The sequence below is a fragment of the Prinia subflava genome, chromosome 1 (assembly GCF_021018805.1).
Source record: "Prinia subflava isolate CZ2003 ecotype Zambia chromosome 1, Cam_Psub_1.2, whole genome shotgun sequence".
NCBI lineage: Eukaryota > Metazoa > Chordata > Aves > Passeriformes > Cisticolidae > Prinia > Prinia subflava.
The window spans coordinates 118133929-118152849 of NC_086247.1; the positions used below are offsets into that span (position 1 = coordinate 118133929).

Sequence of the window (18921 nt, forward strand, 5' to 3'; positions counted from 1 at the left end):
AACAAGTAGAAAACAGATACATCATCTTAATCATCAGACTCTGTAGTCTGCAGTCTCATTACAATCACAACTGTATTTTTATAATGGCCTGCAAAGTGGAAAGCAGATTTCCATCGTGGCAAAGACAAGAGCATATCCCACAAGAACAGCAGTTCTGCTCCCCCTGCAAGGATACATCTCCAACTGCAGGGTCTTCTCTCTATATGTCAGAATCCATGTGGTGGACAGGAGTGGAGCTCTGCAGATGCCTGTGGAGAGAACAGTCAGTTCAGCTCTGAGCAAGGCCACAGGCTGATGCTTTCACCTCGTACCAGCACTCACTTGTAGGTGGATAAGGAGACAACTAAATCCTTGGCACTGGCATGAGGCAGAGCCCAGTCTCCAAACTACCCCTTAGGTATATGGCAGCTCCTATGAAAAAAATCCCCACTGGTGCTTCGTTTCCAGCTAAATCTTCAATTACTTCTTTGGGTATCCTTCATCTCTTCTTTCTTTCCTGCACAGTATTTATTTCTCTCCTTGTTTTCCTCTTTTAATTATTTACCTTGTTTGTACCCAAACCCCCTCCACATATAAATGTCTATGTGCACAGATGGGATTTCTAGGACAGTCAGTATATAATTTTCCGCAAAGACTGTTATTTTAAAACAAACTCAATCACCTCAGTCAAAGGGGCATAAATGGCAAAAAGATTTTAGTATTTTTTGTCAGTTTTAAAACTAGCTCTCCAACTGTAAAGTTGGTACATCTGATGAAAAGCAGGTCCGCTCCCTCCCTTTTGCCAATGACTTTATTTTGCTGATATAGCCCTATTAGTAGTGAGGTGTGCACATCGTTCTTACATGGACATTTGTCAGCAAGCTTTATGCCCAGATGTCTTGTCAATTAAATTTTTGTCATTAAATAATAAGTTAAATTTAGTTAAAAATATTACACCTGCTCAGAGTCCTCTGTCTATTTTTATTTCTTTGCAATTACTTTTATGGTTTTAAACTATGTCTCTGTCTCCTCACAGTGTGTGAAAGATCTATACAGATGGAAGGTGGTGACTATAAAAGGAAAGCTACTGTTAGGGTAGAGGTATTGCAAAAATAGAGGAAAAATAGCAATTCTTATTGTCCTTTTTAGCAGTAGCTGATGAATTTTGACAGTACTGTGTTTTTTCTTCAAGTTCTGTGCTACTTAAAATACTTCTTTCATAGTGTCATTTTATTGTTATTTCCAGGAACTTGGGTTATTGCTTCCTCCTCTTGTGTCCAAAATATGTAAGCACACATTCATCATCTGTATGTATGGCATTCTTGTGCAGGAAGATGCTAATTCTTGAGTGCTTCCTACTCCTTTTAATAAGGACTAACTTGTTGATTCTCAACTGTGGACAGCTAGACAAGTTTGGAGTTGTCTTTGATTGCAAACATTTTGATTTTGAGTGACTTGCTGACAGAAACAATTTGCGGTAGCTGATTCTGCAAGAAATGTTGAGAAGCGGTGAGACTACTGCTGTGCTTTCAGGAGGAAAGCAAGGCAGCCTTCCTTTATCAATGAATATTTTCAATCTTCCACTTGTCTTAGAGACACAGGAGCAGTTATTCTGACCACAAAATAAAGGAAAGGATATTTAGAATAGGCATAAAACTTTGTGTTTTAAACAAGTGGCTCATAGAAATTGTCAGCTTCCTTGGCTGTCAGTTCAGCTGACCAACCCGACAGGAGCGCTGCCCCGTGGTCCCTCTGCTTGGAGAGATACGTTTCAAGCACATGGTAATATGTAACTCATAGGTGCATAAAGTCATAATAGAGCATTTCATCACATCTAAATAAGGGTAGGTGCACGCTGTCTGAACAGTTAACCATTGAAAACATTGCATACAAGACATTTGACACTAATTTTACTGGTCAAATCCTCCCCTGAAAGAAGTCTGCCCTGACAAGCCACTCACGAGGCGCCTTCTGCAGAAGGAGCCTGGCTTGATGGGTCGTCGCATAAGCTACTTGACATTTGTCCCCAATCAGACCGGATGCCACATGAAAAATTTACTCAGGCACGGGGCTCCCAGGAATAAACATTTCTCTGGTGTTGCTCACCAGGGACTCAGCAAGGTGAGCGGAACTCCAACTTGTCACGGATGCTCTGTTCTGACAAACATAAGTAGATGCTAATGGCTAAATCGTGACAGAATAAAGTCCCACAACCATATGGCTAATTGCCACAACAATATCTTCAGTGTTATTAATCAAGTTTTCATAGTGTGCCATGATAATTGGAATAATTAGAAACAGCATAGGCATTGCTTGCCTCTGCCGCACATAGTGCAGACAGGGACCTGGAACAACCACAATTGCGCTATCTCTGCAGCGTTGTTTAGTGCTTTCCTTTCCAGCAAATACTGTGGTTAATTAATGAATTAGCTGTTTGCCACCAGAGTGTTTTATTGCTAGCAGGGCGAGACCACTAAGCCCTTGTGCATCTCTGAAAAGATGAATAATTCCCATAAGGCTGCAGCTACACAAAACAAAACTTCACCAGTCAGAGGTACTTTTGTTTCACAAAGTTGAAGCTCATATCCCTGCACTCAGAGAAAGGATAAAACAAACTGAGAGTGTGCATTTTTTTGCTTAACCATTTAAATAAAAGCAAGACTCTGGATAACAGCGGTGCAATTAACTTATCAAGGAAAAGAAGTTAACTCTTACTTGTCTTACCCTGCTTAATAATGAAATTTGGCTTCAGACATATATTCTGCCTTTGAACTAAGGTTATAAGTAAAGTGGTGATTCTAACACTGTTAGTTAGCTAAGCAGCTTAATCATCGTGTGCTACCTATTAGAACAGCCTCCCTCAATTCTTTCAGGAGTATGACAGCAGGGAGGAAACACTTGTGTTTCCTCAGTGCATGCATCAACATGTAGTTGACTGGTCACTAAAACTGGCAGATTGATGATGATGACTCCTTTCACTGGATGTATGAAGGCATTTAGCTAGACTAATAGATTGAAATGGACTGCTGCATGTATGGCCTCTGAACAGCTTCTTAATTTAGTTTTAGAGCATACAGTAGATGTAATATTGAATTCAGTGATGATATAAATCTTCTCTCCTCATTTTACAAAGCAAATAAATTTCTTCTTTGGAGCAGAGATCCACAAAGAGATTTTGCAATACTATATACTTACTTATAAAGAGTTTTGCAGAAATAAGGCCGCAGTTCAGGTGGTAGGTAGGAATTCTGTCCATTTGGGTTTTATTGCCTGTTTAATTTTGACTCTCAAGGGGAAAGTATCAAGTGAGGTGTGCATCTGTTTTGGTATCCTAGTATCTCTACACATTTTTCTTACCAATTTGTTGGTAAGGGTTTTATTTATCTGTTGTAATCTAGTTTTACCCATTTATTCAGTGTAATTAGGAGGAATTTTCCAAGTGCTAAAATAAGGCTTCTGCAAAAGATATGTTTAGTAAGATTGTGTTGAAGTTAATAATCTTCATTACTGATGCCTGTTCAATTCTGAGTATGACTGCCAAATAACAAGATTTTTATTTTCTTCATATCAAAGTATCACAATTTCAATTTCTTCTGTTGTAAACCCAGCTGAAAGATTATCATTTTGTAAAGGCCATGTCCTTTTACTTCAGATATGTTTGACATATATTCATGCATGTTTATGAGATAAAGCAGGCAATCTGATATATAATTTCATTATCTTAAAGTTACCAGTTTACTTTATAATTCATATTCTTGGATATATTGCCATCCTTAATTTTACCATGTGTTGTTACCCACCCCTGAAGGCAAAGGTAACTGAGTTTCCTGGTAATAGATCCTTTGAGGTGGATTAGAGTGAAACAACACTGAATGACTGGTGTTTTTATTGAGATATATATATATATATAAAATGCAGGTTTATTTTAGAACAAGTAGGTTGCAGTGGAAAAGAGATATGTAGAAGTTTTAGTTATTATCTCTAGAAATTATCTTGTATTTTTCATCTATATAAAAGTATAAAGATCTCACTTAAGAAAATATATGAGGAAACGATGGAGAAAGGATAAGAGTAGACAGTGGAGAGAAAAGTCACCACCACCCATGGATCCAGCATCCCCTTGGTTCAGGTGATGGTTGCAGCCTTGATCCATCAGGGGTGGGGAAATCCCATGAAACAAGAGTTCCCTGGGTTCATTATATTCAGGGTCAGGTGGGAACACCCAGGTATCTCCCCTGGGGGAGTTTTAGCCTGTCTGTTCCAACCCTGTGGATCATGTGCAGTGCTCTGGTGGAAGGCCCCAGGATTGAGTCTGGGGGCACTTTGGGGTCTTTGATGGGCTGTGACACCTCTCAGCCATGGCAGGTGCCTCTCATGCTCTGACTGAGCCAGGTCTGCCCCACAGGAAGGGATGCACAGGAAAGGGATGTGAAAGAAAGGGATGTGAACAGGAGTGTCCTGACACCTTCCCTGGGAGGGGAGATTTACAGCTGGCCCAGCTGTGTAAGGGAGGGCACAGGCTTGATAAAAGCATTATCCCAGCTCAGCAGCACCTGCTCCTCACTGGCCTTTTCCCTCCTCTGGCTCACACCCAGCTCGTTGCTAACAGAGGTCAGCTTGCTGTGGTCATCCTTTGGTGGTGGGTGCTCACCTTACCTGCACCTGGGCTGCTCTTGTGCAGATCACAGGTTTCCCACCACACACCCAAACCTCTCCTGCTGCCCTTTGGTCCAGGGGTGCAAACCTGGCCTCAGCAAAGCCCCTGTAGCTTTTCCAAGTGGGTGATTGCTGAAGTCATTAACCATCAATGTTTCAGTCTCTCACACCATCCCATGGCTCAAACACTTTATTTCTCTTCTTCTGCTGCTCACTGCAAATCTTCACCTATGGTGCTGATTTTCACATAGCAGACAGAAGGAGAAAAGAAAGAAGAGGGATAGTATCACTGTCAAACACAATGTGATTACCAAAATGAAAATAAAAGAGTAGGCATCAGGAGAATAATCATAGGGTAGGATTAGGGTGCTAAAATTGTCTGTCTTAATATTAATGCTGTTACGAACACAAAAATTAGATTGAATATTCCTACCTTCAACTAGGCTACCTATGAGTAAAAAGGTCTCATGCAAAATCTCATGCAAATACATCCTTCCACCAAGCCCATACTCTGTGGAATAAAAGTAGCATTTCACAGTGTAACATTTAGGTTCCATAAATGGTTCCTGGTAGAGTTACATGGGAGCTGGTATTCTATCCATGTCCTGTTTACAGTCTGTGGTTGTCCCTCCTTCTGGTCTAGGATGGGGAACTCAATAACTCCCCGTATGACATTTTCTTTCATTAAGATTATTTAGTTGACTGGTTAATATCTCTGAAAAATATAGCCAGATTATCATAGATCTAAAGCCTTGTGAGGCAGAAGTGGGAAGGTTAATACGTGGTTCTTAATTTCTATGATTCCAAATATTCATAAATACTTGTACTAGCTCCCAGGCTAAATTTGGTTGAATTCACTGATTCCCATTTGAGACAAAATTCTACATCCATAAGAAAAATATTACAGGCTTTTCCCACCTTGTCCTACCTTTTTTTTCCACAGTAAAATGACAAAATAAACAAGCATTATGGGGGCATTTAAAAGCTTCATTGGTCCTATGCAGCTTGGTCTCATCTGATAGCATCTTCCTATAAAAAGAAAAGAGTAAGCTTGACCTACTACAGACCAATTATTAAAAAGAGGGCATCCAGGAAAACAGAAATATGTCTTTTTTATCAGCTGAATTTTCTGTTACACCAAAAAACAGCTGTGATGGAGAAGCAGGATTAGCAGAATTACTAACACAGGTTGGTAAACTGGTTATACACTCATAACAGACATGCTGTCTTGTTGGTTTGAATACAAAGTGTAGCAGTTCTGTTCCTGGACACAGGCCTCTGAAGAATTTAAAAGAAGTTAGATCTCCTGAAATTTTTTAAATCTTTTACTTGGCATACCAGAAAAAATAGCTCATTTGATTTTACATTTCACTACAGGGTAACAGAAAGATGGTTCAATTGTAGATTTCAATTTTTTATGGACAGAAAAGACATTTTATTCAATTATAACAGGGAAGTCTCAAACATAGATCATAAACTTTATAATATTTTATCAGTGCTTATTTGTTTACTTTGGTGCAATTAACAAAATTATCTCTCTGTCTTTTATTTTAAAATACATGTCTTTTTGATTAAGTCTTGCCCAAGTGGATTCCACAGAAAAATATACTAACACTATAGAATATTTGACAATATGGAACAATAAAATATTTTAGATTCCTCTTTTAAAGAGAAATTCTACAAAAGAATTGTATCTTTAAAGCCTACTGCATACATCTTGAATCAATGGATAAAGCTATTAGCAAATTTATTTTATCATCTTAAGAACTGTGCTTTAATTGCAACACTGAGAGTTGTTTTTCTAATATAATTTCTCCACTTTAAAACCAAATTTAATCATTGCTATTTAAAAATGGAAAAGTTGGGGGGGGTGGAGTTCCTAATTGCTAATAGCTGATATCAGTAGGAACTTCACTAATTTAGAAGTGCCTCTTTTGTTTCAATAGGTTTATTGCAACAAACAGTGTTTAAAATCATTTACCTGTAATTATTTTTGTTAAAAAAAGAAAATGTTTTTGCTACTCTGCTGTGATTTTCAAAACAAAATGCACATACATCATCAGTATTTAGGACTGTAGGTCTTAATTGCACAGAGGCAATGAACATTAAGAATTCAGTTGGCACACCTTCAGGTTCCTATATCTTTTCTCTTACAATTGCAGATACTGGTCATTATATTTGGGGTTTACAGAGTGGGAAGATGATGATGATGAGATGGAGTCCCATACTCTGTGGATTTAAGGGATGTTTATCATTGGCTTGAAAGGGTTTTGTTTCCAGTATAATGTAGCACTCCTCTCTCTTCATTCTTGTTTGTCACCATAATTTTATCAGGCTGATCCTTGCTCTTTAAATCTGAACATTGTCTGAGCTGTTTCAATTCAGTTGTTTCACAAAGCACAGCAATGTTCTTCAGTGTTTTTGCTTTAAATGAAAGCACAGTTTAGCCCAGATAACTGCTAAATAAGTCACAGTGTAACAGTTAAATCCTTCATCTTGTAACAACTGTGTTTTGACCAAAGTGAAAAAACACGTGCCTTGGCTTTGATATGTGATATTTGTTGTCAACTTCACCCACCTTTTTAAAAAACAATAACAAATGCCTAGAATTTCTGTCCTTTAAAAAGTCAGCAGTGGCTGAAAGTACATTAGCTATTTCATTGTGATCATTCTTCCTGCAGGTAACTTCTGGAGTAGAACATTTTTATCCACCCTTCACACTAACGAATGGTTGGTAAATTGTTACAGTCCAGTAACTGTTGTATTTGCTGCAAACACAGACTGGCAGTGTCAATGCAGTGCTTGAATAGCTGCTAATTACTAAGCCTTTATAAAGTGTTGTTTATCTGAAATACTAAAATTGAAGTATTTTAACTTGTAATTGTTGGGAGGAATGCAAAAGAAACTGAACAGTGTGCTTTTCTCCCACTGCAGAGAATTACTTAAATTGCATGCTACATTCACTGCAAGTATCTGATCACTTACATCCATAGTATAAATTTGCACCTAAAGATCCAGTTTCTCCCATCAGCCCTGCTGAAAAAATAGGAAATTTCTTTTTGTTTTCTCTTCTAAATAGATTCAAGTTCCTAGCTCTGTTTTTGCAATTCCATGTTAAAGAAAAGCCAGTTGCTGAGCACTCCTTATGATTTTTTTGTTTCGTGTGCCTGGAAATGGTTTCCAGAATTAGCTGCTTCATCATCTTTCCAGGGATCAGGTTGAGGCTGGCAAGCCTGTAGTTCCTTGGGTCTTTCTTAATTTGAGGATAGAAGTGACATTTGTTGGGTTTTTTTCCTTAAGTGCATTTCTGCAAGGGAGCATATTAGAATTGGTTTGGCTTAGAACTGCAGTAAGTGCTTTTGCAGAGAAGGGTAAATAGCAGTAAGAAAGAAAGGTAATTATTAGGAATTCATTTCTTTGAAAGAAAAACCTTCATTAACAAGGAAATGCATAGTTTTCCCAAAACACAAAGAAATTTTCTTAAATGCGATACTGAGTGATCTTTGCCAGCAATCTGAAAGAAATCAAAAGGGAAAGGAAATAATCCATGTAAGAACTAGATGCTTGTGTCACTTTTTAGTAAAAATCAAATTCAAGGTATTTCTTTTAAGAGATATGCTAGTGTGTGTTTGATAAGGTAATTAATATTAAAAAGTGCAGGATATGTACAGTAGTAGGAAATGTCAACAGACCATATCAAAACCTTTTTCCCAGGTGAAAGACAACAAAGTAAACTGTGTACAATATTCTTGTTCATTAGCCTGAATTTTAGTAGACATGTATTAATAAATGAGTGTTTATTATCATTATTCTTTAATTTTAAATGCTTCTTTTCTGACAGAAAAACTTATGGTAGATTTCAAACACATATAATCTGTAATGTAAATGTCTAGTTTCTTTTTTATTTGAATTGTTATCAAGCACTGTAATTTTTGTCTTTGCATTAAGACCCTAGTGTCTAAGCTGTGGAACAGAATGCTTGTGGATATCGTACTTTTTCAAGTTGAGAGTTTTTTAATATAACTGTGTAAAACTTAAAACTGCACAGATGTGACCACAAGCCGAACAGAATTTGAAACAGAAAAGGGAAACCAAATAACCTGTATGACTGTGTATCCACCCAGCAGTAGGGCCATGATTCCTGTATTTGCTGCAATGATCCACCAAAGCCAGTACAGGAGAAGCTGGGGTGAACAACCTTTATGAAAGTCCAGGACAGGAAAATCCCACTCAGGTCACGGGCATATTAAAGCATGTATGTAATTTTCTAGCAGAGTAGTACTCCATACACAAGTCTGAAATTACTTAAACAGATAAGGCAGACGCCCATAAGAAGAATCTTTTAATATACTCATTATTATCTCTAAGTCTAAGGAGAAGCTCAATGATGTGTTAGATGCTGGCACATACTTTATCCCTCCTTATCACACACACTTTTTTATAATCAGCATACACTGCTGGAGACAATGTGGAAGAAATCTATAATATTTAAATGTTTTACAGCCTAAGGAAAATCTGATCATCTTGTCTGCCTTCTCGAATGACAAAGGCCACATAATTTTATCTAATAAATCCAGAATTAACATTTGAATTTATGGTTGAAGTAAACACATCTTCTTGCAAGATGTCTGTTTTCATTCCCTTCACAAGTTAAGTAGATTAAGGCAAAAGATGGAGCATATGCTGTAACAATATCACACTGTACATCATTTATGGGTAGTGTGCATGTGAGGGTATGCCGTGTGTAAAATTCTCAGTGTTTAAATCGAACACATCAGAAGTCTCTGTAAATCCCTGAAAGTCTGGTGAGCTTCCCACATAACTCCTTATACCAGTTTTTTGGCTTTGTAGGGATTTCACAGGCTTCTTTCTGTTCTGACAAAATATTGGATTTTAATAAGGTTTTGTTTATCTTAGAAATGCCATTTTGTTAATTGTGACACTTAGCTGTTCTGCCTTTCTTCTCATCTGTGATCATTAAGAGTTCCTCATGCACCATAAGCAGGACTGCCCTTCCACTAAAACCTTGTAGAAGAGTAGCTGAAAGAACGAGTTGTGATTACACTTCAGGCACGTTTCCTTCTCTGTTTTGCATTATTTGAAGGTTTTATTAATCCCTTTAGGACATTCGGAACAAAATCCTGAACCAAATAAAGCCATGGTGGTTTTTTTTGTTTTTTTGTTTTTTTGTTTTTTTGTATGCACAGTAAAAAGGAAGATACCAGAGACCTTGTTGTTTTGATTCTAGACCTTAGTGAAATGCTTGCAGAAAAAACTAAGTTAAGCACGAGCAGATTTTTTTAGCCTTATTCTAATGAATAGTATCAATGAATGAAAAAAAAATCAAGTCTTGAGCAGATGCTTGGAGTGGAAATTGTACTGAACATTGAGTTTAGCAAATGTATAAATGACTGAAAACATGCTCCTACCAATAGACCTTTCTAGGCACTCTGTTGTCAACTTGTAAGTCCTAGATCAAGTCATTTGGCTTCAGGGTGTTGCTTTCTCTTTTCCTGTTGTTACAATTTTTCTTATTCTTTCTGATTTCATTGTGTTGTTTTGGCCTTATAAACATTCCTAAACTGTTTGTTTTGCCTCATTTGTAAACATTTCTTGGGCTTATTTAATTTTTTAAAAAAGAATTCTCTGCCTCACAAGAAGACTGAGAAGATAAGCAACTAAATATATGGAACACATAACACAAGTTTAAATTGTGATGGTTGGGGAATTGTCCTGTGAACCTCTGTCAAAATGGTTGTGGTGTTAGTTAAAACTGGTAAAGCTGGATCGTTGCCTTCTTTAATGGCTTTACTAGTGCAGAGTTTTCTCCTGCTTTCCCTATATTGTAAGGTCATTAATGAATCATTATCTATTGCTAGTAATTACTGATCTCTCGAGAATGTTGGTTTAATTATATAGGAATTGTAAGTCGAAGATACAGTTACATATTCTACAATGTAGGTAGTAGTACCTTGGTGTATTATGGCTTTAAAGAATCTGGGATTTTTTTGAGGATTTTAATTGCTAAGTGTGCCTGGTAAAATATGAATTATTGTATTAACACATGTGGTAGAAGGTATACTATTGTGAGTTTCACAGTCTGCAGGTGTAACAGATGTAAGGCAAGATTAACAGGACAGAACAATAATTAAAACACAGACAGCCATCTCAACAAAAAAAAAGAGGGGAGAGAAACAAAAAGAAAAGGTTTATCATGTGCAAGGCAATTATTAAGGGTGTCTTAAATTCTCTGCAAATACTTGCAAAAACAATAAAAATGTGTTAGTTTGAAAGACAGCTTTTCAGTGTGGAAACTTAGTTAAGGAATTAAGATCTTCTTTTATGAATATAAAAGCTGAGTGAAGTCCTGCCATATGGCAGCATGGTTCATAGGCAATAGGGCCCTCAGTTTATAGATGCTGTGAGCTAAATGCTGCTGAAAAAAATAGGAGAGCCGTTAGTATATATGCATTTACAACAGTATGAATTGCTTACTCCCTTTAAGACAGGAAGGTTCAAATAATTAACAGCAATATTATGGTTGCAAAAGGAAGTCCAGTTGTTCTTCAGCAGTCTACATCTGTGAAACGTGATACCTCTGGGGAATGAGATTTAATTTTCCCAGGAGAAAATATAAAAGCAGGAGAAAAAAAAGGAATGACTTCTGCTTGAGCAGAATAAACCTGCATCTACAAACGATTAACACTGCATAATGAAGTAGTAAAGAAGCAAAAGAGATTTCTAATAAAGGACTAATAACAAATCCCATTACACCATGGTGTATTTTTTTCTCTTGAAGTGTATTAGGCTCTTAGCAAGGCTTTTGAATGAGACTTGGGTAGTTGCAAGCAAAGTCAGCTCAAATGCTTCAAGCTTTGCTGAGATTTTTTTTGCCTAACAGTTTGTGTAACTTGGAAGTTGTGGTTTTACAGGTGGGAGGGGTTGCTAATGCAGGCAGTGGGTAATGTTTGTGTCACCATAGGGTGAATGTCTCCCGTAGGCTGGGCACTGCAGGGTAATGTGCCACGATGGCAAAACCCCTTAGGTAGGATAGGCATGGTATTAAATGCACTAGCTAAGCCTTGCTTCTGTGTAACAGTTCTGATTTCTTTGAGGTCTCAGAATAAGTCCTTATAGGAAAGGGAGTTGATCAGAGAGGGAAATACAGAGTTTTTGTTTTGTTGTAGCTAATATTGGGACTTCTGTTATTAGTGTACTAACAAAAAGTTACAAGACCTTGGAACATAAATGTTTGAGATAAGAGTGAGATTATGGTGTCTTTTGAAATCACATATTTTGACTTTTAAAAGGGAACATATCTTGCAAGGAAAAGATTCTATGTAGTGATCTCTAAATCTGTATGTGGGTATTTTTGTGGATTGTACATATGGTTCTAGTGGCACGGGGAATAAAAGTTTAGTGAACAAAACCTTCACTCACAACAGTCCCTTTGAATTTCTTTTGTAAGTGACTGTCTTTTCATACAGATTGTTACTATCTTCTAAGCTTGTGCTAGACTGGCATGCTGGAATTCATTTGTCCATTTTCTTTATACTGGAATCAGAAAAAAAAAAAAAACAGAAACAAAAACAAAACCCAAGATGCCTTAAATGAACAATGAGTTCTGGAAAAAAGTGGTTAAACATGAATTCTTACGAGTGAAACTAATCTCGAACAAGAAATTTCTAGTCGCCTTTTTAGAAATTTTTGTGAGTTTTAAAGAAAAAAAAAAAAAAACCCAGATGCCTTAAATGAAAAATGAGTTCTGGAACAAAAGTGGTTAAATATGAATTCTTACAAGTGAAACTAATCTCGAACAAGAAATTTCTAGTTGCCTTTTTAGAAATTTTTGTGAGTTTTAAAGAATGACTTAATTTGCTTAGCAGAAATTTGCAATCAATCTTTTCTTGCCACTGAATAAACAGATTCCACATGCGTAGCTATTTGCATATCCCAGCTAAAAATGTAATTCATTATTTTTAAGTCCATTTCGTAATAACTATTTCAGGATTAATGTTACTAACTATTCTTTAGCTCATTCAAATGTGACCTTAGATAATCCTACCTAAAAAGATACAAAGCTAGTGAGTCTGTTCTGGAATAGGGCAGAGAAGTGCCTCTCCTGAGGTCACTAAGTAAGTCTCTGTAAGAGTCAGAACTAGAAATGAGAAATCTGTAGAAAGTTTTCTTCTACTGCATCTCAAGCTTCCAGCCTCAAGCAAATATTGCATTCAATATGGCAAATTTTGATGTTTTGCTAGGTATGAAAATAGTGCAGAGATGAACAGGAATTAACAGTATAGTCTACATGGAGATTATCACTAAATCTGGTAAAGATTTAAATTAGATTTAATGAAAATAGAATCCATAGCATATTTTACATAGAGCTGCAAACACTGTCAGCCATAACAGGGAGAAAGCCCCTTCACAGTAACTGTGACCTGGTCCATTTTAGTTGCTGTTTGACATTTGCTTCTGAACTGGCTTTTGCCTGCCTGTGCTTTTCAGGGCTTCTCACAAACCACTGGCTTCACCCTTCTGTTTTTGCTGTTCCAGGACATTCTTGCGTAACATTTTCTCCCGTTCATCTTAGGTCACTATCACATTAAATGCTCAAAAATGTGGTGTATGGGATTGATGTATTATGTCCTTTGAGGGTCACCCACATAATAATATTAGTCAGTGAAGCTTCTACAGTCTCTAATATATAATTTCTCTGATGTAGATGCAGTAACATTTCCACAAATACAATTAGTTAAGTCTTCATCACAGATGTTGACACTTTGCAGAATTTTCTGGTGAAATGTTTAGGACTGTAGTTGATGCTGGGATATGTGTCCTGACTTCACCGTACTTGGTAAAATGGAGAAATACAAATCATAACTTTTCCCCTTTTTTTCAGGCGATGGGTAAGGCTCCTGTTTGGACGTGAATTTCCTCTTCAGGATCTTCTGGTTGTCTGGGATGCTCTGTTTGCTGACAGTATCACCCTGAATTTAGTCGACTACATTTTTGTAGCCATGTTGTTGTATATCAGAGATGCCTGTAAGTATCAGTTGTCTTACAATTTTTTGTAAAGAATACAAACGTATTCTTTGAAAGAAAAAGGAACCTTAAAACCGCTAAATTTCATTATGACTTTTTTAACGTACTGAAAATCATTCCAAATACTAGGAGAGGAGCTATTTATTATCAGACATGGCCTGCTGTATTTATGAAACAAATTGTATCTTGGAGTTAAATGCAGGTTTGTTTTGTGAGTAGTTCTGGTTTTTTACATGGAGTTGCAGATTTTATGTGCTCTGAATGATACAGGCAAGTATAGAGCTCCACCTTCTGACCAAGCTGATGAATTGAGTAAAGCTTCCCTGTGACACTTGAAATATTTTTATGCTGTTCCCCTGTGAGAAAGAAGAAAATGCACAAGACAATGGCTCACAATTTTTGAAGAAAGCACTCGAGTAAAAGACATAGATGAGTAGCAATTACTGAATATGTTTATTCTGTGCAAGAGTGGCATCTTAAAAAATTACCATTTGTTTTATTTTGGTTCAGCACACCTGAAATTTGTGCACAGGTGAATTCTTATAATTTAGTGATGACCAATAATATTAAGTTGGGTCAAACAAGCAATCAAGCAAATTTTTTTAGCTTATATAATTATAAATGGGAGGAGAAAGATACATAATGATAATTGAGGCATTTATTTCTGTCCTATCAGATGCTGCAAAAAATTCTGTATGCAACTGATGCAACAAAGTATGCATTTCACAGCAAGATGTATGGCTGTCATTAAGTATATGAATTCTATAGCAAGTTATTCAGAGTTAAGTATATACCATCTGTAAGCTTTAGGTTATAACAAGGTCACTTATTTGACACAATTTTGTATTCTAGGACACAGGAAGTTTTCAACATCTGTGGTTCCTATTTTAGGGCCTAGTCTTGAAAATATAATGTGGTACTTTACACGTACATGTTGTTCCACTGCCTGCCTTCATGTGTTTTTTTAATTACTTTTTAATAAACATGCAGAATATAGAGCTACCTTTCATTCCTCTCAAAAAAAAAATGGACATTTAATTCTGGTCAGAGGTTTCAAAATTAATGCTGATATTTCAGGATGATCTGAGTCCAGGTCATTATGTTTCGCAGTCTAAATCTTGCTTGTTTATATGCAGTAAACTGAAGTAATTTAAAAATTTTGGTAGCAGTATGTTCTGAAGAGGCATGTAAGAAATTCAGAGCATCAGTGTCTTATTTTGTGTCACTGCTTACCTTTAAAAAACCCAGCATATTAGAACTGTGCTTCTAAGAAGCCTCTCTCTTCTTAGGGAGGGAAAGTTGTTCTGGCTTTGTTTTCTTTTGGTTTTTGTTGCTGAGGTACAAATATCAGTATGAGCTAACTAAAATGCATTCCAGGCTTTTATATGAAATCAGTCTCCCTCTTTTCTCTGAACTTCCCAGGTTTAGTAAATAGAGTAGTAAATAACTTTGCAGTCTAGTAGGTTTACCAAAATGAGAGGCAAAGTCATCTCATCAGGACAGTTAATACTTCATATTTTGACTGTTTCTGTAATAAGTAACTTCTTGTTCTACAGCTGGACCTAGTTAGTTACTCCAAGCATAATAGAATGGGGAAGCAAAATAAGTCAGAAATACTGTAAAGCTGAATCTATTTTTCCAAAGTCAAGCTGAAGCCATAACAATTTCCATAGTTCTGGATCACATAAAAAACATTTTGTTATATATCTGTAAAAGAAAGTTTTCTGGTTTTCCTCATGTTTTTTAGTGTTGATAATATTTGACCTTTGAGTAGACTTCAAAGTTGTAGTAATTTTTAAAACATTTTCAAATAAAGTAAGCTTATAAAAGCTTCTCTTTATTTGGTGAAAGGAAACATAAGCTCAAAACATCCAATGGTGATAATCATCTTTAATTTAAATAAACCATCGGGAAATTTTTAGTTCAGAAACTTCGAAACAATAAGAATAATAATCAAGCTCCTACAATATTATGTTATAAAAATGTCAAATATAAGCAATTATAATAATACAGTACTCAAAGCATTTGAAAGTTTAGAAATTGTGCTGATTCTTTTATAACAACACATTTGGGGATGGGTGAAAGTTGCTGGTTTGAGAATTGATGAATTCTTTTTCTGTGCTCTATTATGTTCTCAAGGACATGATTTTAAGAAACTATTTTTTCTGCTGTATTTCTCATCTTTATTTTAGTTTTGAAATCCTCTGTTGCTCAAATACATTATGCAAGGAGAAGGGAACATTTAGATTATCAGATTATTGCTTATATATTTTAGAGATTGCAGATACATAATCATGTACACAGCCATTCTGTAAACTGCTCTGTTCAGTTTTACATCTGTATCCAAGCAGATCTTTGTCTGTGGAGCGATAATCCTCACATGCCAAGTGTGGGGTTGTGTACCAGTGTAGCTGTAAGTTTAAATAAATTTAAACCCGTGTTTCTTTAGGAAAATTTTTGCAAAACTTTTTTTTTTAAATCTGTCAAATCAGAAGCATGAATATTTGCTTCTGTTTCACCAGTGTGAATATACATGCAGTTGTTGATAAAATCGGAATAGAGGGAAGGATATGATGCAAAAATAGATGTATTTTATCTGCTTCCTTCCAAGGAGGAAAAGCATGAACTAACCTGGAAGACCTGTCTATATATTCCATAGTAAATTAATGCCATTATTGCACCAGGAGCTAATTTTGACTGATCAATATTAAAATAAGTGTATCTTTATCTTGTTTTCACTTGGGGAGTAGGTATGACCATTGTTAGAATTTAGTTTTTCATCTCTAAAAGCACTGTGAGTATCTTGAGAGAAATAAAGGAGCCATAGCTTCTTGTTAGAGGAACTGATTCGTTATTTTTGTTATACTGCAAGATGTTCATTTGTCTATGTTTAACTCAATTTAGGGGCTACTAAGGAGAATGTGGCCATGTGTAAAGCAGCAGGGAGGAGTAATCCCACCCTTCAAGGGTTATGAACTAATCTGGATACAGGATCAGTCACATCAAATATTAAACTCTTAAGATATTAAATGTATCAGAAAATTTACACTTTGTTGAGGATATAGATTCACATAGTACTGTGAATTTTCAGGTTTTCCACCACATTACTGCTACTTGTATCCAGGTCTGGTTATTGGGCCAACAGAGAAAGGTCAGTCTCTTCTACAGCAGAAGGGAGAAGGCAATTTGATGTTCCTCTGGGCACTGAATTACAATATTAATAAAAGGACAGCAAGATTGTTTTCTCTATGGAGAGGAGTTTCTCTCTTCCTTTCCCCAGAAATGCCAGTAGCATTCCTCTTTGGGGAAGTGAGAACTTGTGGTTCACAGTAGAAGTTGGATCCAGATGTGACTCTCACTAAGCAAACGAGTGAAGGAAAAGCACAGCTGAAGAACCACCAAACTTTTTACAGCAGCTGGACATACCAGCTACTGCTGAGACTGAATATTTGTATTTCACAGAATCTCCTTCCAGAAATTTCATCCTGCAGATGGGTCTTAGAAATCCATTTAACACCAATGGGCATATTCAGTTTTGGTTTACTGCTGTTTATCTATAATTTTTAAGAAAACTGCCCCTCTACTGTATAGTATTATACATTTTGTCCTGAAGAGACAAGAAGCATAGAATGATTTGAGTTGGAAGGGACCTTAAAGAATCATCTAGACCAATCCCCTGGCACGGGCACAGACATATTCAACTAGACCAAAGTTTAGTTTGCTCAAAGCTTCATCCAGCCTGACTTGGAACACTTCCAGGGGCATCCACAACATCTGTGGGCAACCTGTGCCAGTGTTCACTACCCCCACTATAAAGAATTTCTTCCTTATGTCCAATCTAAATCTACCCTCTTTCAGTTTAAATATGTGGGGGAAACCCTGAAGATAATAAAGCCCATATATAAAAGTTAGTAGGTCTTCCCTTGAAAGTGCTGGATTTTTTTTTAACTTTCTGGATGATAAGGGGTTTTTTATCAGGGGTCAAGTCTGCATCATTAAAAGAAATTCTTTTTTTAAAATATTTTGTTTTCTCTATGCCTGTGAGACAGCAAAGAACTCTTCCAGGAAAAATAAATAAAATATATTTTTAATCCATTTTACATTGCAGAGTAGAACACATACTTACTTGTTCAAAAGACAAACAAAAATCAGTGTTACTGTCTATCATTTATAAAACTATTTAGCACCTAATATCAATATTCACTGTTTTTATTTGCTTTGGTAAAAAGGCATCATGATCACAACTGCAGTTCAGTATCTTAAATTTGATTTAGGTGTGAGAGTGTGATTGGGTATGTTCTGTGTGGTGCTCGTACTGTACTATGAAAGAGCCCTGACGGAGGCCATTGTATTGTGTTCATTATGCCAGCTTTGTGACTTCAAGAAGAAAAAGCAGGTACCTGAATAGGAACAAGAAAAACAAAGGGTAGGAAAAAAAAAAACAGGCAGAACAGATAAAGAATGAGTAGGATAAGTGAGTGCTTTACAAATGAAAGCAGATGTATGAAATTACAAGCTGTCGGATCAGCAACGGAAATGAAGATGATAAAGTGGTTCCTTACACAGATTATAATTATTCATTTTGCCCAGTCCTGCATCTTTTCCCCATAATCCTCTTGTTGAGGGAGGTAAGGTGCAGGAGGATATGAGGCTTATTCACATGAAAGAAAATAAAGTAAACCATTTAAATTTCCCTGTCCACAAAACTGCCCTTTATTTTATAATAAATAATATAATTTTGTATTTGCAATATCCTGATTAATTAAGGGTATTTCTTACTACAGCTAAAGTTCTCAGAATAGCAAAGTTTGTTAGAAATTTATTTACAATTACTATTGTTGGAGGCTGTCTTTATGTTGCAGAGTGGAGGCATCATTAACAGGCATTGCTTTGACAGCTGTGGCAGATGGATTGCCTGGATTTAGATGGTGCAAAAGAAATGAAGTAGTTTACATAGACCTGCTTGAAAAGATGTCTTTAATAATTGCACTCATAATTAGATTGATTTGGGAAGGAAAGGAAAAAAAAAAGAAGATGACAATAACAAGCAGAAAGCCATAGAGTATGCTTACATAGATTCAGATACAATCAAACAGATTAGAACAAAATTATAAAATTTAGCAAAGCATGGCAAAAATTTTCTTGAATAAGTGAAAAAATCTAAGTTAATGTTGTGCTGTATTTTTTAGTACTTATGAAATTAAAATCTAATCTTTTTCCTTTATCCTGAATATTTTGTGA

At 36.2% G+C, this 18921-nt stretch overlaps 1 protein-coding gene across 5 annotated transcripts in view; it reads left to right on the top strand.

Moving 5' to 3' along the window:
• Window positions 1-18921, top strand: part of TBC1D5 (TBC1 domain family member 5) — a 313125-nt gene that overhangs the window by 222354 nt on the left and 71850 nt on the right. For all 5 annotated transcript variants that reach the window (XM_063409301.1, XM_063409310.1, XM_063409291.1 and 2 more), the window contains one exon: window positions 13538-13680. In XM_063409301.1, coding sequence (XP_063265371.1) covers window positions 13538-13680 — 143 coding nt within the window. The remainder of the gene's footprint in view (window positions 1-13537; window positions 13681-18921) is intronic.